Source organism: Seriola lalandi, unplaced genomic scaffold (genome assembly GCF_002814215.2).
Source record: "Seriola lalandi dorsalis isolate HSWRI2012SDOR001 ecotype SW California unplaced genomic scaffold, Sedor1 jcf7180002054911, whole genome shotgun sequence".
NCBI classification, from domain to species: Eukaryota; Metazoa; Chordata; class Actinopteri; order Carangiformes; family Carangidae; genus Seriola; species Seriola lalandi.
Window position 1 is genome coordinate 1,268,963 of NW_019525463.1, and position 27,755 is coordinate 1,296,717.

Consider the following 27,755-nt stretch of genomic DNA (forward strand, 5'->3'; position numbering starts at 1 on the left):
TAAAGGCGAGACGTGTATTATTTTAAAACTGAGCGAAAAAGGGACTATTAAGTTCAGAAATATATTTTTTCCATCTTTTCCTTAAGTCAGTTGTGTGTGTTTTTGTGTGCCGGAGGTCTTGTTATTCTTACCTAGAGTCTGTCATCACTAATCTCCTTACCGAACCCACTGAATTGATGAACTTGATAATCGAGTGTCTCTATAACCAAACTGAACTGTAAGATTTTAGGTTGGAAATACTTTGAGAACCCCACATACTGTACTTTGCCAGGAAAGGTTACGCATTAGAATCCATGTAATATTTGCGGAACTACTGACATTCCTATCAGCCTCAGCTGCTTTTTGCCTTAAGTGCTAATTATCTAATTTTAAGATGCTAAACTTAGATGGTGATTACCCCTGCTAAACCTTGGTATGTTAGTATTGAAAGTATACATTAACATTTAGCTTGCACAATGCATTACAGAGCCATGAGAATGGCTGCAGCAGCTTAGTCTTGTTAATTATTAGCTGCAGTCAAATTTCTGTTTTTTCTTTTTGTCCTGTGTAAGTAGGAGAAGTCTGGCTTTTTCTCACACGGATTGCAAAGATACATAAATGCACATGCACACACATGCTCACTGGCCCAGTGGCAACATCGTGTGCAGTACACTAAAGGCAGTAAACAAAGAGTATGACTAGGTGGGTCCTCCCAGTTGGGTCATTTCACAGTAATGCCATTGTAACAGTCCTCTGTCTCAGGCCGTCTGTGTACCCTTTGAAGCTGTGCTTCAACAGTCACGAGTCTCCTCCAAGTTTCAAACCATACTTCCCCCAGATCCCTCTGCAAGCAAAAGCCAATCCGATTTAGGGTGGATGAAACACAGCCAATCAGATGTCAGTCCCTCTCACCAGTCACTCCCCTGTCCAGCCGATTGTAAACAAATGAGAGGTCCATGTGCCTGAATGTTCCCTCTCTCCTCGGCTCTGCAGTCAGAGCTGTGAACAGACATGTGATAGCGGAGGGTGGAGCGGGGAGCAAAACAGACTGAAAGGAGGGCAGAGCGGAGGACAAACCACTTATACTGTGTTGCGGGAACATCCTGATACCTGATCATGAGTAGATACTGCGGAAAGGGTGGGGTTACACCAACAGTAATCTGCAAATGCTTTGGCCTTCAGCACTTCGAAAAACTTGCATCTGCATGTTTAGTTGCTCATATGACGTACAACATGCAAACAAGAAAGGAAGACTGCAATTGATTCCTGACAAATCAAATCTGAAATCTTGACAGGCAACTTGCATTTCTTCCTGCAAATTCTTTCCCCTGCTTCTTGGCTTGTAGGTACAGTAGGTCTGCATCAGCTTGTTTTGCCAGTTTGTCCCAAAACAATGAGTTTCTGCCTCCACCCCAGTTTCACTCTGTAACTGACTTGTGTTTCATTCAACAGGGAACCCTGGCAGCAAATTTATACAAGCTTGTTAATGACAAAGACTTTGCCTCAAGTGCACATGTTTTTTTCCATTGCCTCAACTCAAATGTAAACTGTGGTTGTGTGATTCAGCATGTTCTGTGATGCATACTTTATGAAATTTGATAAAGCAGGTAATTATGAACACAATAATTTATTGACTTAGATAACAGATCAAAAAGAAAAAAATCATACAATAAATAGCTACTCAAACAGCTGATAAAACCAATAAATTAATTATTAATAACAGTGTAGCTCTCTCTCTCTTGAAGGCACAAAGATATTGACTGCTTTCTTTTTCTGTACAATAACAATTTAAAGCCGACTTGTTCATCAACACAGTTCAATTTGTGTATATATATATATATATATATATATATATATATATATATATATATATATATATATATATATATGTTCTGAGCCCCTTTTGCTGTTTTTTCAGTCCTGCAACACCAATAAATACTGTGACTTCAACTCCAACATCATTTTCATCTCAGTTTCCATGGCAACGATTCCTCCGCAGGTTCAGCTGCTCATTTCAGGAACGCACACGCTGCACGCCCAGTCTTTTCTAAAGAAAGACTTCAGCATTTTGCACGCATACCACACATTCACACACACATACTCACTCCTTCACACTCACACCTTCTCTCTGTGGACCTCTCCCATGTTAGAATACACAGGAATGCTGGGCATAGTTTCACCGCTACAGCATTCCTGTCCTGTCCATAGTAATACACAGATGTTTGAGGAACAACAAGTTTGGGTGTGGAAGTTTTGTTGCAAAGCTACTATTCCTCCAGTGATTAATGTCACACCCCGTAAACATAGTGCTACTCACTATGTATGCACAAGCAGAAACACGAAATAGAAGCTCATATTTTGTTTTACTGCCAAGGTAAAAACAATGTGTCCTGGGTGGGAATCAGCTTTTCTGTCTGTATCTTTTGCACAAAGCAGATCATAGACCCAGTCTCCACTCCGACCGTGTCACTGAGTCATTAGTTCCTGCTTGTCCTCAGTCAGGACAGCCCGTCTCAGTCCTCTCCAGGACATCCCAGCTTGGCGTACATCAGATCTTTCAGTTCATCAGTATCTGAACCCAGAAAGAATTTCCTGGTGTGGGTTTGGGTGCCAGACCCTCAGCGTTCTTGCAGGACCAGTTCAGGCACCCATTGGTCGAGGCGTCGGCTCTCCTGGCAGTAGGTTCCCACCTCTTGTAGCCTGCAGTGGTCAGCCTGGGGGTTCTGCACAGGAAACGCACAACATCAAATTCATGGTCATACTTTAAGGAGACTTTGGTCTGCAGATAGCATTTGCAAAGAAAAATAAAATCACAAGGAAACGACAGATAAACAACTGAAAAGTTCCAGAAAGTGCAAAGAAGTTTGTTCACTTATGAAGCAACATTTGAGCTACTGCATGAAAATAATCTGTAATGATGCAGTTCCACTTTCAGTTACATAAGAGCCAACTGTTATGCTGAATTTACACACCGTAACCAGCATGCAGTGAAGGTCTCCCTGCTCTTCCTGGTTTCGGTTGGCATCCACTGCTCCCAGCAGCTGCTGGAGCCTCTGAACGCCGGAGACTCGCAGGATGGTGATGCCGCTGTCGCAGCAGAACGACTGCAGCAGGGTGAAGTGGATCTGCAGCGCCACATCATCTTCGTTGTCGGCTGCCAGGACGCACAGGACCACATTGTCTGGATCTCTGAGGAGGAAAGGAGAAAATAAGTGTTTGGTGTGAGTCTCAGGCAGACACTTGCGCTCACATGTCTGGGGCGGTTAGGTTGAAAAGAAAGAGAGGCATCCAAAGTAAATAGTTCCAACTCACGCATTAAGAAGTTTGGCTGATTCATAGATGCCAATGGTAAGGCAGTCTTGTTTCTCAGCCGTTACCAGCAGCTCCTCCAGAGCCAGACCTACTGACTGCATCCTGGGGGGGGGGGCACACAGAGCAATTAGACTTTTGTATTCTATATTCTGCAACAAAACAAAACTCTGGTCATGTCAAACAGCTTTTGCAGTTTGTTTTTTTTTTTTTGTAACAATTACTTCATCAATTTAAGTCAATGGAAAGTCGCATCAGTTTCAGAAGTTATGGTGAATGCTGGACTTACACATGACGCTTACTGCAGGCTGTGCAACATGCATGCACAGAACTGCAAAATAAATCTTAAATTTTGAATATATGACTTTTTAAACTCAAAAAATATTCATGCATCAACTTTTTAAGTGGAGCTTTCGTGTTCTCAAACGTTATTGGGCTAAATGTAATGTAGTAGCAGTTTTGGCGCTGAGATATCATATTTCGTGTTAGAAAATCTGCCCTCCAGCCAGCCTCTGATCCGAGGGGTCAAAGGACGGGACTGTCCAGCACACGACTTCCATCCACATGTGCTCAGACGGACACAAAACTATCGCTGCATCTGACGTAAAGGTCACAAACCCGAGCGAGACATTGCTCACCTGTTCTCGATGGATCCAAAGCTTTCCTCTGGAATCATGTTTAAAAATCAGAGATTAATCCCGGCGAGAAAGGAAAAGCGTTAAAAGTAGTCCGGTTATTTGAGTATTTTCCTCGGTGTGTCCGGTCCGTGTAAGAAGAGCGTTTGTTGTTGGCATCGTTGCGACACACTCTTTATACCGGGGCTGAGAAGAGGGCGGCACCGACACTACCACAGTTTTGCAATTGGCTCAAAAAAAAAATCCCAGAACTTCAATTTGTCATGCGGGTTTATTAGTGCGGTTACATTGAATCATGACTTTTCAAAATATAGAAGTGCATTTGCTTTGTCATTCTGACTTAATGTGTGAAATTACAGTGCAGAAAAACATCTGATTCTCTAGAAATTAATCAATAAAATTCAACTGAAAGATTTGAAAAAAAAAAAAAAAAAGCTTCTTGAATAAGTTGGAAAGTTGTGCAACATGATCCTCCTGTTTTCATAACGTCCCAAGTTTCCATAAATGACCACCAGTCATTATGAAATTATGACTGACACCTAGTGGATAACTGAGAGAAAGAAAAGTCTGTGTAACCTCAATGTGAAACTAAAAGTCACAGGAGTTTGAAGTCATACGGTCCAAAATATTTTGACAGTTACGCAGTTTTTGTTCTTCAGGCTCTTCAAGCAAATGCAATAAAAGTTAATCGAATTGAAAGTGTTCGCATGTGACAAAAAGCCTCCTTTGATCTTCACAGAAAAAAATATGCCTAAACTAGAATAACTGAAGTGGCTTTTAAGGTTCAGCAAAAATATACAGCAAAAAGTATGAATGGGTTCAATTTCCTGATGTCTTTGATATCTGACACTAAAAGTTGACAAAATAATCTCACTTCAAAATCCATTTAATATCTTGTTTTCTAGATTTTTAATCTATGTTGTCTTAAAAGTTGAGTCACAAGGGACAATATTTAGGCATACTTTAATTATTTTGTCTTTAGTTGTTGTTATGCTCCTGACAAGTAAAAACAACTACATAGAAATTGACAAAGATAACAACCTTTCATTAAATGTATTTGGTAAACAGACTCATTAGTTTAAATTTAAAAGGTTTTGGATAAATGACAATGTTCTGTCTTTCAAACGACATTATGTTCGGTGCGTTCCGCTAAGACGGGCTGTTGATAACTGTTGGATCTGTAGAGCTCCAGCTGATCAGTCGCCTCGGGATCTTCAATATCCTGGTTCTCGAAGAAGCTGTCTGCGTAGTTCAGCATCTGCTCAACTGCAGTAAAGAGCAATATGTCAGTGTCCTGGTCCAGCTCCAGCTCCTCACTGTAGTTCTTCACCGGCAGCACGCAGGACAAGGGGATGCCCAGAGACTCACTCAGCTCCCGTGCCTGGAAGAAAGCAAGACAAATGCATGTGGATTAAGTTACCAGCACCAGCAAAAAGTTGGCTCTTAATTTAGTATTTGACTGTAAAAGTGTTACCTTCCTCTGGATGTAAACACTGCGATAAACATTCTTCAAGTCTTCTGCCACTAGCGGACATGCCTCGTCTACTTTGGTCATCAGAAGTATCTGAGGAATACCTGTAAGAAATCAGAAGAGGAAAGAAACCAGAACAGAAGAATAGATGAGGAGATGATAAGATGAAAACTTGAACGCAACAGTAAAGGAATTATACTTGTGCAGGGTGAAATCAAATAGAGACTACTGCTGTTGTATTATGTTAAAAATGTGTAACATATAAATCTATATTTGTAAAACAGACAATATTTAACATGAAATTATCAAGATGCACATCAATACAGTGGAAATACTCTGAAAATAACATCTGCTAACCCAGCTGGTTGGTCTTTTTACGGATGGCAGCAAACTTGTCCAGCATTTTCTGGGTAAGGAGAGAGACCTTGCAGGTGTCCATTACATAAACCACACAATGAATCCTGTCATTGAGGGTCACATGCTTCTTGTAGCCCGGAGCGCTCTCCAGGAGAGGAGCAGAGGGACTAAACTAAAGAGAAATAAAACATCTGTTATTAATCACTAAGTAGCCTACATTTCTAACATGAAATCAGTTACTTAAAGATGCAGGCAAGTAGGCCGGTAGTTATATGGGAGACCTGGTAGCGATCCTTGACGTGACCCTTGTAGATGTTGACTAAGTCCTCAATGTCCAAACCAGCATCAGCATTTTCCTCCAGCCCCATTGTGTCGCACAGGATCAGAGGAACAGCTTCACCACCTTTCCCTGCCTTGATGGTGTAGGTGCGAAACTAAAGACATGAAATGTGATTTAATGGGACATAATGTATAGTTCATACTACAAGCAGTTGAGGAACTGAAACCCCTTATATGACCAACACCATGCGACAGTTTTTCAGGTATTTTCTTACTTCTTGATTCATGAATTAATGGCCGATGATTAGGTTGCAGCAAACAAAAAGGGCAAATGTCCCCTTTAACATATCAGCAGAGTAGTACAACGAATCAAACTTTTTTTTTTCCCAGTACCTGAGTGGTCACACTCTTCCCTGCAGTACCAGCGATGGCCTGGGACGTCATGTTGCCTCGAAACGCTGAGTTGATGGAGTTGAAGAAGCTGGACTTACCAGCCCCAACTGGACCCACCAACAACACCCGGGCTTGATGAACTGTTTTGATGCAAGACTGATAGCTCCGGATGGCCTTCATCGACTGCTGCCTTCTTCTAGAGGAAGCAGAAATGATACAGACCACATTTACACCCACATCACTGCAGCGAGGTGAGAAGTTAAACCTTTATACCTGCTCAGAGGGTTGATTATAACCTATGGTCTTGTAAAAACGCAACGATGGGTGAAGACTGGTAAGTGAACAGCTGTTAATGCTAACACCGGCTATGTAGCAATAGCAGAACCTACAAATAGCTCCTTTAAAGGTGTGATGTGGAGTTTTAGACTTATAGTGGTGATATAGAGCAATATTTTTACAAGACGGTTCCCATTTTGTTTGTATCATGCACGCGTGGGCACACAGTCGTTTTTTTAGGTTTCATGCCATTTCACTGATTGGTAGTTGCCTGTGGGGATGCAGCAGTGTGCCAACAAAGGCAGTGAAGAAGGAGAATGTGAGCGAGCATAGGTCTACATATAGCTTTAAGATTTAAGATGTAAAAATCTGCTTCTCAAATGTTTTATGAGCAAGGAAATTAATTCAACATGTTTGTCTAAGCTTGCAGATTAAGACAATGTAGTGTGTGCTTCTGCATACTCTGCAGTCCACTGGATGTTCCTCCAGGGTTTAGCCAGGAGATCTCCCAAACCTGCAGGGAACACATTTATTGTTGGCTTATTTCATTCTAGTCATCAATATTCATTCACTTCACTTAGCTTAACTGAGACAATACCATTCTTAGTCTGTATTTACTTCCATTGTTTTATCATATATTTGCCTAATTCAATTTAAAAACATCAATCACGTTTGTTAGACATGTGAAATAATGCAAAATTCATGCATGAATTGTGAAAAGATTGTCTGTTTCTGAAAGCATAACCCAGTGTATTAAAGGCACCTTCCATATTTGATAAGAGAAAGTGCTTACACACCTTCAACTCGATACACTTCAAACTCAGTCAGCGCTAAGTCTTCTCCATGCATCGCTGCTGCCTGAAAGACGAAGCCCGTCCCTGGGTTGGACAGGAACTGAGGTTTGTCCTCATTCAGGAACACCAAAGCACCATAATTTGGACCAGTTGATACATCAGTGAAAGCACACTGTCCGCTGATACCCCCCACCCTCAGCGGCTTGTCTTCCCCTGCACTGATGCTGTAGAGGAAAGCCCGCTCATCACTGATGCCCTCTTGGCACTGGGTGTAGTCTTTAGAGGTGTAAGCTCCAAAAACAAACCCAGTGGCGTTGTAGGCGGTGATGACGGTGGGCCCCTGTCTGTCACAGTGGGCGTGGAAAGCAGCGGCAGTGAAGCCGTGGACGCTGGCTTTGTAGAGCAGATGGAGTTTGACATGACCGAGGAGAGAGTGCAGCTTCTTCTGCTGATCCTTAGACAGGCCGGACGTGACCACAGACATGGCGGAGGGTACAAACCTGAGGATGCAGCACAAGGATGAGATATTATGGTTGACTTCTATTACAAACTGCAGTAAAATCTTGAGTCATTTAACTTGATCTCTTAAGTTTAGGCTTTGAGTTTATCCGACTTTAAATTTTTACTTCTGTTAACTCATTACAAGTTAGAGTAACATGTTATTTAATATGAGTCAAAGTAACTATGCTGTTCCCACTTGTATTTTTGGTAATGTTCTAAATGAGCATGGGTTCCCTTTTTATAATGATTTATTGTGTCAAGCCTCATCTTTATGAAAGCTCAGCTCAGGGGCATTGTGCTGCCAAGTGCCAATTCCAATTTGTACCATAAATGCTGATATTTTAAGTTTTTCTAAGACCTAACAACCTCGAATTTTTATTTATGCCAAATAATATAGGTTGCAGTTTTTACAGTGTGCAGACTTCATGGCTGGAGTAGAAAGTCTGTTAAAGGGTTTGTATTGTATCATATGACACAGGTAAAATGGTAGATAAGGGTGTATAGGCTCAGTTTTACCTCGGTGAATAGATGTTTCCAACTTTTTCTTCCTTCACACCCTAAACACTGAAGCAAAGATCGTTCAAACTCATAAAAACGTTCGGCTGCTAAAAAGATATCAAGATAAAATGGATGGCGTCGCCTTAAGCGAGTAATAATAGCCTCACACTGAAAGCGAAAGTAACGTCATCGAAGTCCCCAACAAATTAAAATGAAGTGATTAAACAAAAGTCTGACCTACGACAAACATCTGTTTTATCTGAATACTGTGGATGCAGCTAGATGTTGATGTCCTGTAGATCAAACTCACCTGCAGTAGAAAAGAGTGATGCGGTACAGACGCAGCAGACCGCTGTGATTCAAACAGAAGTGAAACTGGTTTCAAACTATGAGGACGGTCCCGTCCTTTGGAAACATGTAGCACATAGAAAAATAACCGAGGTAAGCACGGTGCTGAAGTGAAGTAAGACTGCTCTGAGAGTTGAGTTGCACTTTTTTATTATTTGGTGAGGCAAGACAAAGACAAAGAAAGGGATATTGTTACTGCCTCACATTGTCAGTTTTGGTTCTGGTTATTTTCTTCTGCTGTTATTGATCCTGGAGGCGGAACTGGCCGTTGCCGCTCCGGTGTTCCGCACGGTAGTTAATTAAAAATGCACACCTTGCTATGGAGGTACAGGAGAAGGGATGCAGGACAGATGAGCTGCAGCTGAAGTGAATAATAACTGTATGAAGTGATATGATTTACATGAAGAAGGACTAAGACAAGGTAACGAAGAAATGATCAGCCCTCTTCAGTACACGCAGCCTACGAGGTATGTTTTGTTTGAAATTCATTTATACCGTAAAGATGTGTGTGTTTTATGCTGCACGCTGCATGCTGCCCGTTGTAGCTGTCGGGGCATAAATTGTATACAGGACACACATACATGCATCTTTTGTTTATTGATTATTTTTTCTCTTTCTTTAAACCCAGTTATCACGGGTTGGTGTGGTACAGAAAATAAACCCCGCTTTTAACTATGACCTCGGGCTTCGTGTTTACTACTGGAGGGATCTACAGATATAACATACCATAACACAACATAACAAAACATAACATTACATAATATAGTAATACAACTGAAAGCTTTTTTCAGATGGAGATGTTTGGTATAAATTTAAAAAAACAAAAAACAAATTTGAAAACTTAAAAAAAGAAATCTTGCAAATATACAAGCAAATACACAAACTAATTCCACGAATAAAAACATCTGTGAATACAGTCAATTAATTTACAATTGGATGAAAAGCATTTGTGAATATCTTTGGAACATTTACAACTTTCAAACAGACATTTGTGAATCAACGTTGTATTTGTGAAGCGAAACAGTAAGTTTCGGGGGAAACAAGTGATCTCCTGCCGATGACGTCAATTTCACTTTTCAAAATAAGAGCACGCAGTCTTCAATGAGCTTTTAAGTATCTTACACTACTTTTAACGACTGTAAAATATGAAGTGGCAAAACCTGGTTAAGGTCTTTGATAGTATGGCTGTTGGTGTTGATATTTACTTTGTTAAGAAATGATGTATTGGTGTTTCCCACCAGGGAGTTCCTCTAGGATGAGGTGTAAAGTAAATTGTTGTGAGAGAATGGCCTTTTCTTTTACAATTATATACACTTGTATTTATGAATGATAACTCGTTTTGGCAGAAAAATTGTATGTTTGCATGATGATTTTTCATTTATTCTTTCTGAATAAACATCTTTTCTAAAATATGACACTGAGTCTAACGTCAAAACATTAACAATGTTATTATCTATGTTAATATTTATGTAATATCTGACTGGATACTTACTATAACGTTGTATATGGAGAAGTGCTAGTTGTCGTTCCCTTTATGCTACTCACCAAAACAAAATTATATACTGTAAATGCATGAATAAATAAAATGTAATTTAAAAAAAACTGGAGTATCATCTTGTTGTACAACCCTGTGTCAAATGATAAATAAATAAACCTTGTAACCTTTTAACTTTTTTAGTATATATTGTGCATTATGACATATTCCTATTACCACTTGTAAGAGACGAGTTGACTGTTCCAGTGACTGTACATGACTAATGAAGATAACTGCCGACTGAGTATAGCCCACATGTAGAATATACCATGGCTGTAAATAGCAAATGGACCGAATGATTATAGTCAACTCAATGGTAAAGAAATGACACCAGTTATCTCTTTACAGGTTAGATGGTTATGAAATGTGCTCTATTTACTATGTATGTTCATCATCATCACATTATAAAATCCCTCACCCTGCTTTCCCTGCATCCACTTCGTGGACCCCTAGATAGCAATGGTATAGGTTTTGAGCTGCAGCACATTCATCATTTTTTTATCAATATCCACACGTCTGCATTGCTGAAGAATTTGCATTTCTATTTGACGCTCAACGGATATTTTTTAACAGTGATGCACATTCTTTATTGATACATTATTCCCAGCCCCCACAAACCCACATATTTTGACATTGTATGTACTTACAGACAATTACAAAGCGAAAGTTTCTCAATGTTCATCCCAGCAGTGACGTTCTTACATCCAGCCCCCCCTCTTTGCCTCTGCTTTCCCACAACGCTTTGCCCTCTGTCTTCATGAATATCATGAATGAAACAACATACAGTACATACAGGATTCTATACATGCGGGACACATACATATAGTTACAATTCACTTGGCTACTGTGGGGTTCAAGTAATTGTTGGCCACGATTACAGATCTAGTTCAACCTTCAAATCCCAATGACTCATTCAATCTGCATTAAGGTGTGTGTAAACTATGTGGGGATTCATTAGCGTTGATATGGGTTGGACAACATATGTGAAAAGTTTAATTCCATATGCACCTTTTTTAGAAAGTGATTTTTTTTTTTAAAAAGTAAATTGATTGCACAAAATAAAACTAATTTGCATTATTCTCAAAGGTGATACAAGTTCACGATAAAAGATGAACAGTGTGTTTATATAACTACAAAATATCTTTCAGATAATTTAGAGATATTGAATGAAAATGACATTTTTTGTATTTGTAGGCAGCATTTAGATGGAGAGGAAAATGGTCAATGGGGGCTTTTTGATCTCATGCTTTGGTCTTGAGGAAACGGTATGCCACAGTCACATTCACATTTGTGTGGCAAATAAGTAGCTAAAAAGGCAATCATAGTTTAAATAGTGATTTCTTATACATCCCACCGTATGAGATCTATTCTTTGACATCCAGACTGGGATGAAAGGATAGACGAAGGAAAACAGACAGACAAGGTTAAAATGTAATCTACTACATTAAAGATTACTGATTACTTGAAATTGCAATTAAAATATACTGGGTCTAAACCTGAAATTCGGTTGTAATTACAGAGACGCTAGAGTGTAGTTGCTTTAGTTAGTTGTCTTGAGGATACAAGCAGTTATATATATCCAGAGAGAATTCTTTTGCTCTATTTAAACCCAAGTAAACACTCTTTTATTATTAAAAAATGACTCTTTATATCTGTTAAATTTTATGCTTGCCTGTACACAAATTTGACATTTTTGCATTTCCAACTTTATGCTAACAATTAATTGGAAATGTATCGAACCATGTCTTGTGGGAATTTATTAGGAAATTATGTACAGATAAAATAAATTTTTATGTGTGTTGTTAAGTAATTAATTTATTTTCATTTCATTTCCAGGATTACTGTGGCTCCAATTATAAATAACATTAGTTTGTTTTGTTAATTTATTTTTATTTACAGACTACAAATTGGAAAACTCATTAACACCCACTGCGAATAAACCCTCATGTGATGCTGTGCAAAATATTTGTCTACAATATAATGTATGATCATATCCATCATATTCACAATCAATATACATGTCATTACATTAAAGTTTTTTAAGTTTTTTTTTTTGAGTTGGATAACAAGTCAACACATAAGTCTGCAAAAGCATTTGCAGTCTGATTCCTGATTAGCATGATTAAAAGCACTTGTAATGGATTACAATTACAGAACCATACTTAATAAAATGTTTGCTGTAATGCTATTAAATTTAATCTGGTGCTCTAATCCCTTCTGACAGATTTATTTTTGCACACTCAGATTCAGTGAACTCACACGATTATCACTCACTAACAGCCGGACACATCAGCGTCTTGTTTGCTCGGCAGTCACAGCCACAGTGGCGCAATACTTTTTAAAGCAGGCACAACACACGGCACACAGCTCACCTCAATATCTGCTCACAGTGCTCACAACAAATATCTGGCCATATACTGTGAACTTTAGTAAGTAAATGAAACACAATGCAAACAATGCTTTAACGAACGAAAGTTTGCCCAATCTTGCCATTTTGGAATATCTCGAGCTGTTGGATTTGCTAAATGATCCTTCAATTCCCCTCAGGTGGGACTTGTATGTAATGTAGCATTAAAAGCAGCTAAATAGACCCAGACACATACTGCAGCACAGGCTGCTGTCACTCCTCAGCGTATCGAGAAAACAATCCCACACATAGTGCCTTTAACCCCATGTGTGTTAACTATTTTGACTAATCTACAACATCGACTTTCATGTGGATCTACATGTTTGCAGCCCGACATGCTTCTCTCGCAGCCAGTGTGATCTCCTCTCCTGTTTGACACAGGGTCATTGGTCGAAAAAAATCATGCAGTACTCCCCACAGGGATGTATGCTCTCCACGGATGAAGAGAAACAAGGGCTCTTTGATGCAAAAGAAGCCCAAAAAGAAGTGAAAACCAGGAAGGGATGGAGTGAATACCCCATTTAATTACCCATTCGGTCATTTTCGTGCAGTAAGGGGCACCATATTTCCTTTATTGCCCCATAATCTCTGTTTCTAACTCTCTAGTTCTGTAACTCTTAGCTCCAGACTCTTTCTGTCTCTCTCACGCGCACATCTCATATTCACCCTCCACCTCTGCATCTCACATGCATGCCTCAGAACTCTATCTTGCAGGCAGGAAAGGTCTCGTCCTGCATGGCAACAGTGCTGTTGGATCCCAGGACGGTGAGGCCCAGCTCCCTCTGTCTGTCCAGGGTCTGCTGGTACCACTCCTGCATTGACGCCGACTCAAAGGTAGGGATCACTGTCACCTGGAGACACAGAGAAAAGGTAAGATGAATTAAGAAATTGCACACAGTTTGGATTTGCACATATTTTTTTGGATGATTCCAGTATCTGCAGAAAATTATGAGTAGGTTGCAGTTTGGTGGAAAGCTCTGAGCCAATTTCCTTATGAACTATTCTCCTGATGAGATACATGCTTCAGGATCCCTGTGGTTGTGGATATGCCTTTTGATGCACCAAAAAAAAAAAAAGAACAATTCAACAATGATGAACACGGCAGAAGTTGTCTAGCAAGAAAAATAAATTTGCTGTTTTGCCATTGACACAAAACAATTTTTTAGGGAATTTACAGAACCATGTAGCCATTTTTTACAGCATTTTCACCAAATGCAAATTAGGAACTGTGCTGTAAGGCAGTGATGTTTGTGGTTGCGTCATTCTGAAAGACATATGCTGCTTGTCACGGTCATCCCATTAATATTAACCTGGCTTTGAACTTTAAACAACCCCTGAAGAACAGGTTCTTTTTCCACCATTTATGATTGTCTTTACACTGTGAGGGGGGAACAATAGGAAGTTTTATAAACTCATCTATACCATGCAAGAGAGAAGAAACCACAAATGTTCGTGGAGGTGAATGAACCCTCAGCTCATCAAAATACATGGTCGAGAATTATACATCCTTATCTGTGTATTGATCACATACTGTGCGGTGAAAACACTTGTGGTTAATTTTTTTATTAGCCTACTACTGGTGCTCATTTTGTATTTACCAGCATCTCTTGCTTCATGGAGACTGCTTTATTTTTCTATTCATATATACCACAGCCACACATTCTGATTCATTTCTGATTGGCCGAAAGGTATCCGATAAATCCAGTAGCCCAGTAACTCCCAGACTGGGGGTCACACATGATCAGGGGATAAAATGTTGAGTGAAACTAGAAACTAGAGTCAGGCAGTTAATAACATTATCAACTGCTGCATTGCAGTGTTTCCTGGAACACAGCCATTATTAATATTATTAGTTCCATCTGTGCTTTTCCTGCTATGACCAGTCAAAATTTCTGATGTGGCTTCCAAGATTAAGACAAGTTTGACTGCTGATTTCTTTCTTCTGGAGGGAATTGCAATGTAAGAGACCCACCAACATCATGCGATATTTGTTGTATTGTGCATGAATCTAATTGTGTGTGTGTGTGTGTGTGTGTGTGTGTGTGTGTGTGTGTGTGTGTGTGTGTGTGTGTGTGTGTGTGTGTGTGTCTACCTGCATAGTTTCAGGCCAGGATATCTTTGCATCCAGTAGGGCATCCAGTGTTTGCCTCATGAGTTCCTCCCTCTCTGGACTGTCGCCACTGATGATGTAGCAGGAGGAGCGAACACACCTGAAGAAGTCCACACTGACTGTCGTAGACGAGGCTCCAGAGGGGATGTAGGCCAGGTCCACGTACACGCTGACTTCACCAGCGGAGGTAGACTTAGAGCCTGTGACAGAGGGGAGGGGAGAAAGTGCTGCATGAAAACGGTGACACCAAATGGAACAGGAAAAAAAAAGAGAAGAGTAGAAACATCTGTACCTGGGTTGGATGAGGATTTTGCCGGAGCTGAGCGGCTGTTGGAGGAAGGCGTGCGAGTGGAAGAAACATTCCCTTTTGTGACTCCACTTTGGCTCCCTGTCTTGCTTTTTCCTGAGCCTGATTTCTGGGAGCCCTCAATAACCTGATAACATAAAAAAATTACAGCCATGACTCAGAATTTTATGCTAATCCTATTCATAATAATTTAGCAAATATGTGACTCAAAATTCATTATAAAGTAGTAGTAGTAGTATGAAGTAAAAAATGTCTACTTTCTAATTTGTGTAATTTTTGTGAATGCACAGAAGGTATGCTGTTTTTAGGCAAAAATAGTACAGAAATGCAAAAATCCATTCTAAGATGTGAATTGAAAAGTGGTGAAACACTATTATTTTCTTGCTTGTATCAAAATAGAATGCTTCAACTTTAAACCTTACTTTACAACTTTACCTGTTGTAGGCCTGACCCAGTCGAAAACTGCTACATGTCAAAATGTTGTAAATGTCATACCATTCATTACCATTATAGCTGCTTCCAGTGTATTGGTTAGTTTAGCACAATGACTAGAAACAGGGGGAAAAATTCTTTCACCTCACCGCTCAGGCTCACTGATTAACATGTTTTATTTTGTTTGTTTAATCTGTGAAAAAAAAACATGCTGTTTTACAGGGAGTTGTGTTCAGGAATATTTCTTGGCTGGGAACCCTTCCCAAAATATCAAAGTATTCCTTTTAATAGCTTAAACTTTTCAACTATGACCAATACTGACTTCTTGATGAAAACATTGTTATTCTGAAGTTAGTCTTGATTGCAGCCACAATAAAACTATTTATCATCCAACAAATTTAGCCTAAATACATGAGCTCATACACTATATTAACACGGACGTCATTTTCTTTTATGCTAATAAGTCAAACTCACCCCTGGCGTTTTTTTCCCCCGCATGATGCTAGCTTTAGCTCTCTTCCCGTGGGCATCAGATTCAGACTGAGGAACGGGCATGGAGGCGTCAGGATGTGGGGGCAGAGGCGGACTGTCCCTGAGAGGGGCTGGAAGAGGGTCTGAGGGCAGAGCCTGGCTGGTGCAGAGGTCATGGGGGGAATTAGTCGGCTCACTGCACGACTCATCCTCATCCGAGTCCAGAGCTCCATCTGCCGTGGTGGACGGACAGTCCTCTGTACAAACGGGGGCGTTTGACTCACTGGGTGACGTGTCCTTAGGATTGTTATTGTTGCTGCCGTGATGATGCGGAGCAAAGGCTCCTCTGGAGGGTTCACTGGCGCCTGAGCTGGAGTCAGGGGCTTTGAAATGCTTGAACTCACAAGGAGAAACCAGACAAAGATCCACATCATGAGGTGACGCCTCAAAATGAAGTGTGTTAGGAGCTGGAGGTCGCCCCATGTCTGAACCTTGACCTAAAGATCTGGGAGGCTTCTTCATCGGTAAAGACATCCCCACAAAATGGCCTCCATTGGAGTGGGAGTGATGAACACTGTCTTCTCCCTCTCTCTGGCTCACATTGGTTGGTCCCTGCTCGAAGGACATGGACAGTGATTCGTCTACTTCTGTGGACTGAGGTGAGCTCACCTCTGCTGGCATGGAGTGTGTAGTGGTGGTGGTGGTGGCCACAGAGGGAGAGGGGTCTGAAGATCCCTCTTTAAATGTACCTAAAGAAAGGAAACTTAGATGCTTCTCCCTGGGATTCGTGTGGCTCTCTGGAGTGTTTTTGGGGTGGCATAGCTGCCCCTCACTTTGTCTGGATGATCCACTTGACTGGCTGACGTCAGTGGGCTCTAAGTTACCCATCTGGGCCTGTAGCCTGCTAAGAGTGGCCCTGTTGCACCACACATCATCTGGGGAAAGACAGTAAGGAGTGTGGCCTGCACTGTTGGGCCGTGAGTCAGGGGAGGCCGGCTCCACGGTCTCCTCATCAGGGCTGACAGGGGCCTGGTTCTCTGGAGAGGATCTTGAGGGAGGGCTGTGTCTCAAAGCCCCATCTAGGAGAGTGTACTCAGTCGGGGTTAAGTCTAGCTGGACTGTGCACTCGTCCTTTGGCATCTTGTTCAAGGGAGATGGAAATCCCACAACCTTTGCTGGTTTGGTAGCATATCCAAGTTGGTCTTCAGACCCTTTCTTCGTGTCTACACCAGCTTTCTCTCCAGTCCCAGCCTTATTTTTCACTTCATTACCACCACTCTCTCCTCCCATTATCCCTGCGCCACCTGCCGCTTCCTCCACTGCTCCATCAGCAGCTTCATTACTTGTCTCTTTGTTCAGATCTCCAAGGCTCTTTTCATTTCCTGACTCACTGCTTTTCTGCTCTCCTTCATCTGCTGTTCCCTCCTGCGCCTCTTCTCCGTCAGTTCCCTCTCGCAGCCTGAGGAAATCAGCTGTCATGTCCTCAGGGGTAGATGCTTTGGAGCCACAGGGTTTCTTTTCATGTTCTTTCTCCGGTTTTTGATTCTGCTGCTCTGTAGCAGGGCAATCCGGCTCTGACTTTTCTAACACAGGGCCAGGATCAGGTTTTGTTGAGTTCTTATTTGGCAATTCAGAGTTTACATGTGCCTTCTTGCCATCATTTGCCTCCCTTCCTGATGGTTTTCTTGTTATCTTCACCCCTGTTTTCGAGTCATTTTTTGCTTCCTTTTTGAGCTTAGTTTTATTTTCATTCTTTGGTTTGGAAGATAGACCATCCTTTTTCATCTGATCATTCTTCACAATACTATTCTCATCTTTATTGCCAGTCTTCCCATCCTTCCCTCCTTTCTTTGACATATTCTTCTCTGACAATGCTGCTTTTTGCTTTACACCCACCTCTTTGATTTTGGTTTTATCATCATCTCTTCCTACAACTCCATTTAATCCTTTCCCCTTTTCCTTCACTGATGCCTCTTCTCTGACCCCTCTTTCTTTTCCATATTTGGATGTTGTTTCCTTCCCTAGTGACCTGCCGCTGTCCTGGCTCTCTGTCCTCTTGGTCTTCCTGTCTTCCCCGAGCCTCTCCAGGTCACCGGTTGTCACGGTGGGTTTTTGGAGGAAGGCCAGGCCCTTCAGCTTCTCTAGCCCCTGCAGCACCTTCACCTGTGGGGTAACACCCGGGAACAGCACCCTGACCACCTTCTCTTGAGGGCACGCTGGATGCCACACAAGCAGGGCAGACACCGAGGCCAGTGCAGTGAGAGGGAGAGGGAGATTTGGGGATTTGGTTGCTGATGACACTGCATCAGGCCAGTTTTGCATGAGTGTCTGGTATTCCTGGCTGTTTTTGCCGGGATTGAGGATGTACAAATCCAGCTGTCCCACTCCCATCTTCTGGAACAAGGTTAGTGGCTCAATGGGGACTCCTTGTGGTCGAAACATTGGTTGTGGTCTGATCTCTAACTTCTTTAACAACTGAAGGGTTAGGGCTGCCTGTTGTGTGCTCTTCAGTACATTATCCACACCTGACAGGAGAAGAATGACAGATTTAAGTCTACATAATAGTAGTCGTCAAATTACTTTGTGTTTTGCATTTAGAAATCTAGCGGGCTAATGAGTTAAAGGTACCCTGTTGAGTTTTTCACCACCAGAGGAGCTTGTATTTTATAATATTTCATAATGTTTTATAAGGTTTTGATGTTTCTCATGCTCTACTGGTAGGCATGCAATAATGCACATGTACGCGCATATGTATGTACATGACGGATGAGATAAACATTCAACTACGGAGTAAGGTAAATGCATATTGATAGTTGGTGGTGGTTACGTAACCTGTTACCAGACCTCTAAATCTGCTGTTGTGCCTATTAAAATGTGTTTCCCCACCAGTTGGAGAAACAGTTGACCAATCAGAGGTCTGTAGCTAGCTTAGCAACATCCATGAAAAATAGCACAGAAAAATGACTAAGAAATGGTGACAAGCACGGATGAGACTGATGTAGCTGGTTGTTGCAAATCGACTTACAGAAGTGACTTTTTGACTCTGTGTTATTAAATAAATCACTATGGCAGGTTCCGTGTCGACTAAAATTGATGGCAGGATGGACACATCACCTGCTGCTACCTATCAGTTAGGGCAAAATAAAACAGAATAATCACACCTCCCAACTGGCTGATGTGAAGACAATATATCAGACTGAATGAATAAAGTACAAATAAATGGCAACTCAGTCTCAACAATACACAGCAGGAAAGAAGGCTGCTTGTCTATGTAGCCCTAAATGCAAAACACTGCAGGTTTCAAAATATTTGGTAACTTTGGTAACAATCTCCATAACAACTGAGCAAACCAACTGTTGAAATAAACTGTGAGATGAGTTTGAGCGCTTCAGAAAAACCTAGTAAATGGAGCTTGAGTTTTTTAGCAAAGTACTGTGTCAAAGGTCAAGAATATTTTTCCATGTACAGCTTTGGGAAGGAAGGAAATACATTAAATTTAATTTGTGAACCCTCAATAATACACAAAATGTGTTTTATGTGAGACACATTGAATATTTGTTCACACTCACAGGGGATCTTTAAACCAACACTGAAGGAAGCAGGATCCTTTAAAATCCAAAATCATGCAATACAAATATATTTGATTCGTATCTGAGTAACAAGAGGGATGTTAGCCCATGTTCCCTCTTCAGTTCTGTCTTCTACACTGTATTACAGTGGGTTTTAATGCATCACTCACAAGGCTGTTGCTCCACCTGCAACCTGCCAGGGGCGTTGAAGAACACAACTCCAAGCTCAGGGGAGATCAACCTCTTAGACAAGTCGTCTGTTCAAATGAAAGAATATAAAGACACAGAGAAACACACAGAAAATGAGAAGTTTTAACATGAAACAGGTAAAGAGGGCTGTAGAGAAACCTCAGTATCCAAGCATCATTTCTTCATTACATTCAGGGTCATAAATAACATTATTATCTTACCTTTGACATCAGAGCTCAGCTCCAGCTCTGCCACCTTCCTCTCCAGGAAGGTGTTAACACCTGGCAGGTTCTCTGTCCCGATGTGCGTCAACAAAACTGCATCAACACGGTCGAGGTGGCGCACCAGCTTCCAGAAACAGGCCTGAGTGTCGGAGCCGCCATTCACCAGCACCGTGAACCCATTTACAGCAAAGAAGGCACAGTCACCGCGGCCGGCAGGGAACACATAGCAGCAGGGACGGGACAGCTTGAGGAAACCGACGGTGGTGGGAGGAGGCAGGAGGTCAAACATGGATGGAGGGCAAAGGGTACTGGAGATGAGGGAGGTGAATTCCCCCAGGGCCTCCATGGCAGGCAGCACCTCTGGGGGGTTGATGTGAAGCGTGAAAGGACCCTGCAGAGGCTGGTTCCCCAAGAGGGTCTTCCTCCACTCGCCGATGTTGGGACAGCTGAGGGTCAGGCTGAGCTTGCAGGAGGAAGCAGAGCTCTCTTGATCTATGAACTGAAGACAGAGACAACATCCAGTAGTTCATACTGGCTGGGACAGATATATTGGTATTGGTATTCATATATGTGTTGGTCAATAAGTATGAGGTGGTTCAGAAAGACTGTCTCTCGCTCAATACATATCTTAGTCCACATTGTTTAAAAGCAAATTTAAATGATCCTTTTTATATTGTTATATGTTTTCATAAAAGATTGATTGATTGATTGATTGATTGATTGATTGTCAGATTTTTCTTTAAGGGGCTATTTGTATGTTTTCTCTGCCACCGAACAAGGTTTCTTGCTGTGAGTGGAAGGTGGTGATTGTCGCTTGGATAAAATAATCAAATAATCACAACAGTGTTTAAATCATTTTTAAATGAGCAAACTGAAGATGACTCATTCGGCTCTGGGAAATGTGATTGGCATGTTTTGATGTTTTTTTTCTTGCTTTTCATCGACAAAACCAAGGAAAAAGTAAACCGCAGAATAATTAATAGTGAAAACAATGATACTTGCAGTTTTAAAATACGCCTTAACTTGTAAATGTTCAAGATTTTATCAAGCAACTGACTTAACAACATTATATAATATATAATGTTTTATTCAGGAAGGGATAGTGCATTACCTGCTCCGTTAGTATTTGTTTCAGTTGCTGTGGCGAGAACAGTCCTCTGTGGAACAGCAGGGCTCCACTCTCCTCCACGCTCTGGCCAGCCAAGATCAACAGCTTATGAGCCGACTCCCTCGACAGCAGAGCAAATACCTGAGCAGGCCGGAGAGATGGTAAGATGTGTTGTTCTGTAATGCCACTTTACTCAGTTTTACAATCAAAAGTCAAAAAACAGCAGTAGAGCAAGACAAAAGATTATAAGGGAGAGAGATCTGAAAAAATATTTTAATATAAGGCTCATGTACAATTAATTTTAGAGCTGAAATAAAAAGAAACTTTATTGATTACTCCCATATTTGAATAAGATTTCAAGCAAACATACCAACAATTAGCTGGTAACAGCTTCTTAAATGTGATTATTTTCTGCTTTCTCTGTTATACACCACTTTAATTTGAATATTTTTTCAGGTTTGGGGCCTTTGGTTGAACAAATATTAAGATGCCACATTCGACTTCGGCTCTGTAACTTTTTTTTTATATAAAACAGATATTTTATTATTAAAGAAAAAAGTTGAAGGAATGGATGATAATGGAAATGAAATATTAGTAGTGTCTCTAATCAATTAAATCGTGTGAAAGTGCGTCAGTAAAGTTGTATGACACTATCTGCAATCGCATGAAAATCATGATAGACTGTCACATTCCTGTTTAGGCTGCATTAAAATAAAAGTACAAGAGAGCAATCATTGTGAATGTGCAAACAGAATAATGTTCCCTGCTTTGTTTCAGACCTCAGAGTTTTTATAATTTAAAAAATGTGTCTCAGAATGAAACCAGGATTTATCCTCTCACCTCTGAATGAACCTGTTCCTGAGATGGACTGACCAGCACCTGAGTGTCCAACACTCTGGCGCTGTGGCGCAGACACTTGTGCCCTGAGGAGGCAGAGAGAAAAACAAAAGATAGGAAGAAATAGGACAGACTGGCAGACAACCGAGGGGAAGTGGGTTATGGGGAGCAAGCTGACGGATCCGAGCAGTGAGCAAGAGACCAGGAGCAAATTGAGGGGGTGGGGGGCCTCAAAGAAGTCAAAGAGAAAGTGAAGTGGAATAACCAGGCGGGTGATTGACTCACTGACTGAAAAAAGAGGAAGGAAGAAGAGTTGAAACGCTGAGTCAGAGGGACTTTGTGAGGATGAGATGCCAAGTTTACTCAGTCTGCAGTGAATATCCAGTCTGAGGGGAACTAGAGGCGAACACAGCCAACTGGAAAATAATGACCCAAATATGAACAAAAGTTTCATTGTCTTTATTTCAAGTTAGAAACAAAGAGAAGCAAAAACAATGACTATTGCACTGAATAGCACATTTCACATTTTTATGCATTACAGTTTGGGCCTTGGGAAGCTGCAGCTCACACAGGCTGAAATGTGAAATGTCTTTGTGCTTCAAAATTTAGATAAATAGCTTGACATTTTGAGAAATACATTTATTCGTTTTGTTGCTAAGACTTAAGTGAGAAGATCAGTACCACTCTCATGTCTGTACATGTCTAAATATGAATCTATAGCCAGCAGCCGATTAGCTTAGCAAAGCACAAAGCCTGGAAACAGCTGGACTGGCTCTAACAAAATCCACAAGTATCTCTCAAGCTCGCTAATCAAGACTTTATATCTTGTTTGTTTATGCCGTAAAAACTTTTGTTACCTTTGGACAGATTCAGGCTACCTGTTTCCCTGTTTCCAGTCTTTATGCTAAGCTAAGCTAACAAGCTCCTTGCTCCAGCTACATATCATACCATATTTACTGTAACAATATTGATTTCCTTGTCCAACTCTTAGCAAGAAAGCAAATAAGCGAATTCTTCAAAATGCCGAACTCTTCCCGTAAGTCACCTCCTCCTCTCTCCCTCCAGTTTACCTTGGAGGGACACCAAAAATAACATGTAGTAAGCTCTACATCTTATTCACTATTTACCACTTACAGTACAGGTAACCTTCTTGGCTGCCGTTTTGTCCCCCCTAGAAAGAGATGTGTCTGTTCCCGTCTGTGTTTGTCACCTTACTCCGCAGCTCAGCTACTGCACGACTGCCTGACTCTGATGTTTGTCTGCCTTTTCACTGTTTTCCCTGTTTGTCCTTGGCTCTGCATAGGCTGCTAAAAGGCTGTAACACATACAGAGAGCGAGGGAGGTGGCACAGCCTGGATGCAGTTCTCTATTGTTTTCTGTCCTAAGGTCCCACCCATGCTGAACAATCACGCGACTGCTCCTCCACTTTCCTTCCTTCCTTCCTCGTTGACCCCCCGACCCGCTGAGCTGGTGGGTTACCATGGAGATGTGGCTTTCTGTGAGGTCAAAGAGTTTGGGCATCAAAATCAACAAAAATTCTCACCTGCACCTTTGAACGACGCCGTGTGATGGGACAGGAATTCTTGCAGGTAGAGGTTCAGGTTACAGGATTTTAAGTCAATGTCCCATGACCGAACACCTGGAGACATAAGACGCATTTGGTCACATGGTGCAACATTCGGTTTTACTCTGTCATACATACATAACTGTCCAAATATTCACAAAACAAAAGTTGTAATATGCACATTTAATCATCCATAGATATTATTCACTTTGCAAATAGCACATTTTATTAAAATACCAAATGTATATCAAATTTAGCCTCCGACACAATGAAAATTCAGATCCAATAGAACTACATCTGTGCATTTTGACTGTGCCTACAGTATTACACCTATCCTGGTTTCTAGTCCGCCCAAACATCTGTAAATATACTGCTGCCTGTCCATGTAGTGTATACACATGGTTTACTGCTAAAAACGTCACACTGTTAGCAATGTTTAACCATTGTAATGATTTAAAATGTCATTTTCTGAAGTGGGTTATTGTATTGTGACAAAAATGTAACATATTTTATTTTGTGCAAATAGGCCATGGGTTCTTTTTTTTTATGGAGGCTACATTAGCCATCTCAACATATGACACAATATATAAGAAAGAAAAAAACATAAACTGGAGATTTCAGTGTTTTTTTAATGAGACTTAAGGCATTATTAAATACACGTTTAAATAAAGCATTTAAAAGCCTATCGGATTACCTTAAAAATGCACTGGGACAAAGCTGGAAACACTGCTGTCTTTCTTAGCTCATGAAAAGTTGATGTCATCGGGCAGTGATGAAATATTGGTTGGCCAGTGCTGATGATAAATATCACCATGTCTCTCAGTATCTACCCTTATGTTTCCGTTTCTATTACCCCAGCTATCTACAGCCTTTTTTACATAGTGCATTATGCACTCAAATGTCCCTTCCTGATACACGTCTATATGGCTGTTCTCACACAGTAAAACACAGACTGTATAATGCGTTATTATAACTGCCTCTACTACCCACTGTCTCTCCACGGTGACTGCTGTACATAAACACACAGTGGGTAATGGCACATCGTCTACAAGTGGCTATGTGTTGACTGAATGTCCGCCCTGCATAATTTCCCCTAAAGCTTCTCTTTACATAACGACAAACTGATGCGAAAGACAAAACCACCAGCTCCAGACTGCTTTTAATTATAACGTGCCCAGAGGGGTGAGGTGATGCTGATGGTGGAGCATCGCCAGATGACGCATCTTCGGTCAGTAGGGTGGATAAAATTACATAAACACCGCAATAGGGTCAGTGGAACATCCTCGATGATTTATGCAACGAGAACTTGCAGGCATCTGAATTTTAATCGGAATATAGCCCATAGAGAAAAGCAAAATGACATACAGTAGCTGTGAGAGGCGGGTGGAAATAAACGTACCTCGTTCAATATCCCTGCTGATGTGTCCCGTCTGTTTGAGGTGAGCAGTCCCTCCGATAATGATGAGTAGGGAGTACTTGTGGGGGCAGAAGTCGAGGTTTGCGGTCGCAGCGCGCATCGGCCCCTCCTGGACCTCCCTCTCCGGCACCCGGCTGGACGCCATGTTGGAAACTTGCGCTTGGATGTGATGTCATTGAAAAAAAAAAACCCTGACAGCGCCTTTTATTACAGAGAGACGACAGCTGATGTGCTGGAATGCAGCCGTGCATTAGTGAATGTGTAGGAAGCAGCTGAATTATTGATGACACATGGAAAAATGAATCGATGTATTTTATTTATTGATGTCCTTAAAGTGATTAGCCTACTTTTTTTAATCAAACACAATTAACCAACAAGTGATGGTTATGAGGAAATGAAAAAAATATTTTTTCATAATACTGCAAATTTGCAAGGTCTCGCTTTCCCGTACACGCGCAAAGACGCACACAGTCTCTTGAATTTAAAAGTTAATTTATTGACGTCATCATCTTACAAATGTTTTCAGAAGCAAATGACAATCTTCTTTCATAGACAGAAACAACAAACAAAAATATGAAATCCCCACATAAATAACTTCCCCTGATCATTAATAAAACAAAGAGAGACGCCCACTGACCACTGAACCTGTACAATACATACATTCAACATATTTTGACATATCCCAGTCCGAGTTTATAAAAGAAAAATGTCCTTGATTGATAACATTGATTGCATTTTTATTTTTTCATCACAAACAGAATGACAAAAGCAGCCCTCCCTGCCATATCTCACATTAAGGAGGGGACATATTCTTGTCACTCCAAACCCCTGAACTCTCTTCTGTCATTTCCTGCACCTATGTTTTCTTTTTTATTCTTTCACAAACATTTAAGAACATAAAAGTTACAGGAAGTCCCCCGGGGACAGCTGCACAGCGTGCCAATACGCGCGCCTTTACGCACGGCACACGGCTCCCCTGCGTCACACTGGAAAGATAAAGAAAACATAAATTCATGAAATTGCATTTATAAGTTGTAGACTTATTTTCTTAATCAGACCTAACGAGCAGAATGGTGTTTCCAAGTAATTTGTACATAATTCAGTCCAACGTCTATCGATTTCCAAATTCACTCGCTTATTATTAAATCAGAGAAATGCTTTTAAGACACTTTATCATTTATAATTATGTTCACTTACCGAAGGCAACCAGCCAAGCTTTTTCTCTAGGGGCATCTCCTTGCTCCTCAGCTTCTCCAGAACTTCTTGCAACGCGTCAATCTACACAGGAAAAATGCTTTTGAATGGAAATAATGTCTTGACCAGACGTGTCCATTATAGGGAAAAATCATTAGAATGCTTGGAATTAAAAGCTCAATAATTATCCTTAAAATCTTTACTGTATGTGCTATAAATTCATTTTTATTAGAGTATCACAAACTATGCTTCATTAATCCACCTGGCACATTTCACACCCATATATCTTCTACAATCTCTCACCAGGTCTTTCTCCTGTTGGCTTTTCAGCGGGAAATCTATCGAGCGCGTCTCCAGCGAGGATTCCTCTGCACCAGCGAGCCACAGGTAGGCGCAGCAGCAGGTGGCCGCGAGGAGGAGAGCTCGTACGCTGACCATGGTGCTGAAACACAAACAGGAGGAGTCCTTCTCTTCAGTGAGTGGATGTCTAGGTGGGGTTTGGAGGTCTCTTGCACAGAGAACACCCCCTCTTTATAGCTGTTGTACAGCTGCTGTTGACATCAGCCCGCCTCTGAAATATTCATAGAAACTTTGACATGGTTGACCCCGCTCAGCACCTTTGTATCTTTAACAGGAAGGGGCCGGATGACATCAGGGATGGTTAAAGGTGAATTTGCATTTTATAAAATGTATTTGACACAGTAATCTTCCTCTTCTGGGGTACGCTTGTGATCCATTCCAGTTGTGCCATAGATCTCTTTGAAAAAACATTAAGTTTAACAGAGGAAAACTGAAAAATTTCTCTATTTTGAAAAAAAATTTCTGAGGTCTATTGTGTGCAAAATAAGCCTTTCAGTTTAACATATATCTGACTCACTGGTGAGTCATTTTGATGTGTCAGAAAGCATCTGAGAACTCACCACAAACAGTACAGAAAAAGAATCACCCAATAAAACTGAATCTGAAACTGAACACAATCTACATACATCTTGAGGAGCGCACCTTTTTCCCTCCCATGTTTTGCTGCTAATCTATTCTGCCTATCTTCTTATGTCACCTCTGTTCAATAAAGCTGTAAACAGGCCTCAGGTTAACCCTCGCTGACACCAATCTGCAATGAGGATCCAATTTCCTTTTGTTGAAATAACCTAAACCATCCCCAAAGGTTTATGTGTGTGTGGCTGGCAAGCTTATGTTTACACACCAACCATTTCAGAGACCCCACGTCACTGACGATTCACATTACCCCTGGGGGAGGCAGTTTCTCCGCCATGGTGATCATGGTCATTGAACATCATCATCATTAAACATATTTCAACAGATTCATAAACTTTGAGATACATGAATATTCTGAAATGCATGTGTGTTTGTGTGACTCTCAGCACATTATATCACATTGTCACAAGAGATGACCTCATCGGGACCTCATTACAGCAGGTCATATCACTCATTTGCTCTTTCAGAGACATGGAGATGTGACAATAACAGGTAGACAACAAACAGAGTGCATAAATTGGAAATAATCCACTAGTTGAAAAATGATCATACTGTA

The 27,755-nt window shown here is 41.0% G+C and overlaps 4 protein-coding genes across 5 annotated transcripts; all 4 read right to left on the bottom strand.

The window, feature by feature from the left end:
* Positions 1–1,590: 1,590 nt before the first annotated feature.
* Positions 1,591–4,084, bottom strand: LOC111673084 (growth arrest and DNA damage-inducible protein GADD45 beta-like). The gene is made up of 4 exons (XM_023430736.2): positions 3,927–4,084; positions 3,292–3,393; positions 2,952–3,168; positions 1,591–2,702 (listed from the first exon to the last, which is right to left on the bottom strand). The coding sequence occupies exons 1-4, from the start codon at positions 3,962–3,964 to the stop codon at positions 2,598–2,600; spliced, it is 462 nt and encodes a 153-aa protein (XP_023286504.1). The 5' UTR covers positions 3,965–4,084; the 3' UTR covers positions 1,591–2,597.
* Positions 4,085–4,175: 91 nt separating this feature from the next.
* Positions 4,176–8,954, bottom strand: LOC111673083 (interferon-induced protein 44-like). Of its 2 annotated transcripts, none has more exons than XM_023430735.2 (8): positions 8,803–8,954; positions 7,497–7,993; positions 7,162–7,213; positions 6,424–6,619; positions 6,033–6,185; positions 5,752–5,923; positions 5,398–5,498; positions 4,176–5,304 (listed from the first exon to the last, which is right to left on the bottom strand). In XM_023430735.2, the coding sequence occupies exons 2-8, from the start codon at positions 7,975–7,977 to the stop codon at positions 5,044–5,046; spliced, it is 1,416 nt and encodes a 471-aa protein (XP_023286503.1). In that variant the 5' UTR covers positions 7,978–7,993; positions 8,803–8,954; the 3' UTR covers positions 4,176–5,043. The 2 variants fall into 2 exon arrangements, with proteins under 2 accessions (XP_023286503.1, XP_087025858.1); XM_087169732.1 differs by lacking the exon at positions 8,803–8,954 and adding an exon at positions 8,511–8,636.
* A 1,518-nt stretch (positions 8,955–10,472) lies between these two features.
* On the bottom strand, positions 10,473–25,155 carry LOC111673118 (microtubule-associated protein 1S-like). The gene is made up of 10 exons (XM_023430785.2): positions 24,992–25,155; positions 23,572–23,667; positions 22,032–22,114; positions 21,195–21,332; positions 20,081–20,582; positions 19,841–19,927; positions 16,105–18,626; positions 15,184–15,325; positions 14,874–15,091; positions 10,473–13,632 (listed from the first exon to the last, which is right to left on the bottom strand). The coding sequence occupies exons 1-10, from the start codon at positions 25,152–25,154 to the stop codon at positions 13,477–13,479; spliced, it is 4,107 nt and encodes a 1,368-aa protein (XP_023286553.2). The 5' UTR covers position 25,155; the 3' UTR covers positions 10,473–13,476.
* Positions 25,156–25,484: 329 nt separating this feature from the next.
* Positions 25,485–26,689, bottom strand: LOC111673136 (cocaine- and amphetamine-regulated transcript protein-like). The gene is made up of 3 exons (XM_023430812.1): positions 26,507–26,689; positions 26,207–26,287; positions 25,485–25,995 (listed from the first exon to the last, which is right to left on the bottom strand). The coding sequence occupies exons 1-3, from the start codon at positions 26,639–26,641 to the stop codon at positions 25,888–25,890; spliced, it is 324 nt and encodes a 107-aa protein (XP_023286580.1). The 5' UTR covers positions 26,642–26,689; the 3' UTR covers positions 25,485–25,887.
* Positions 26,690–27,755: the final 1,066 nt, after the last annotated feature.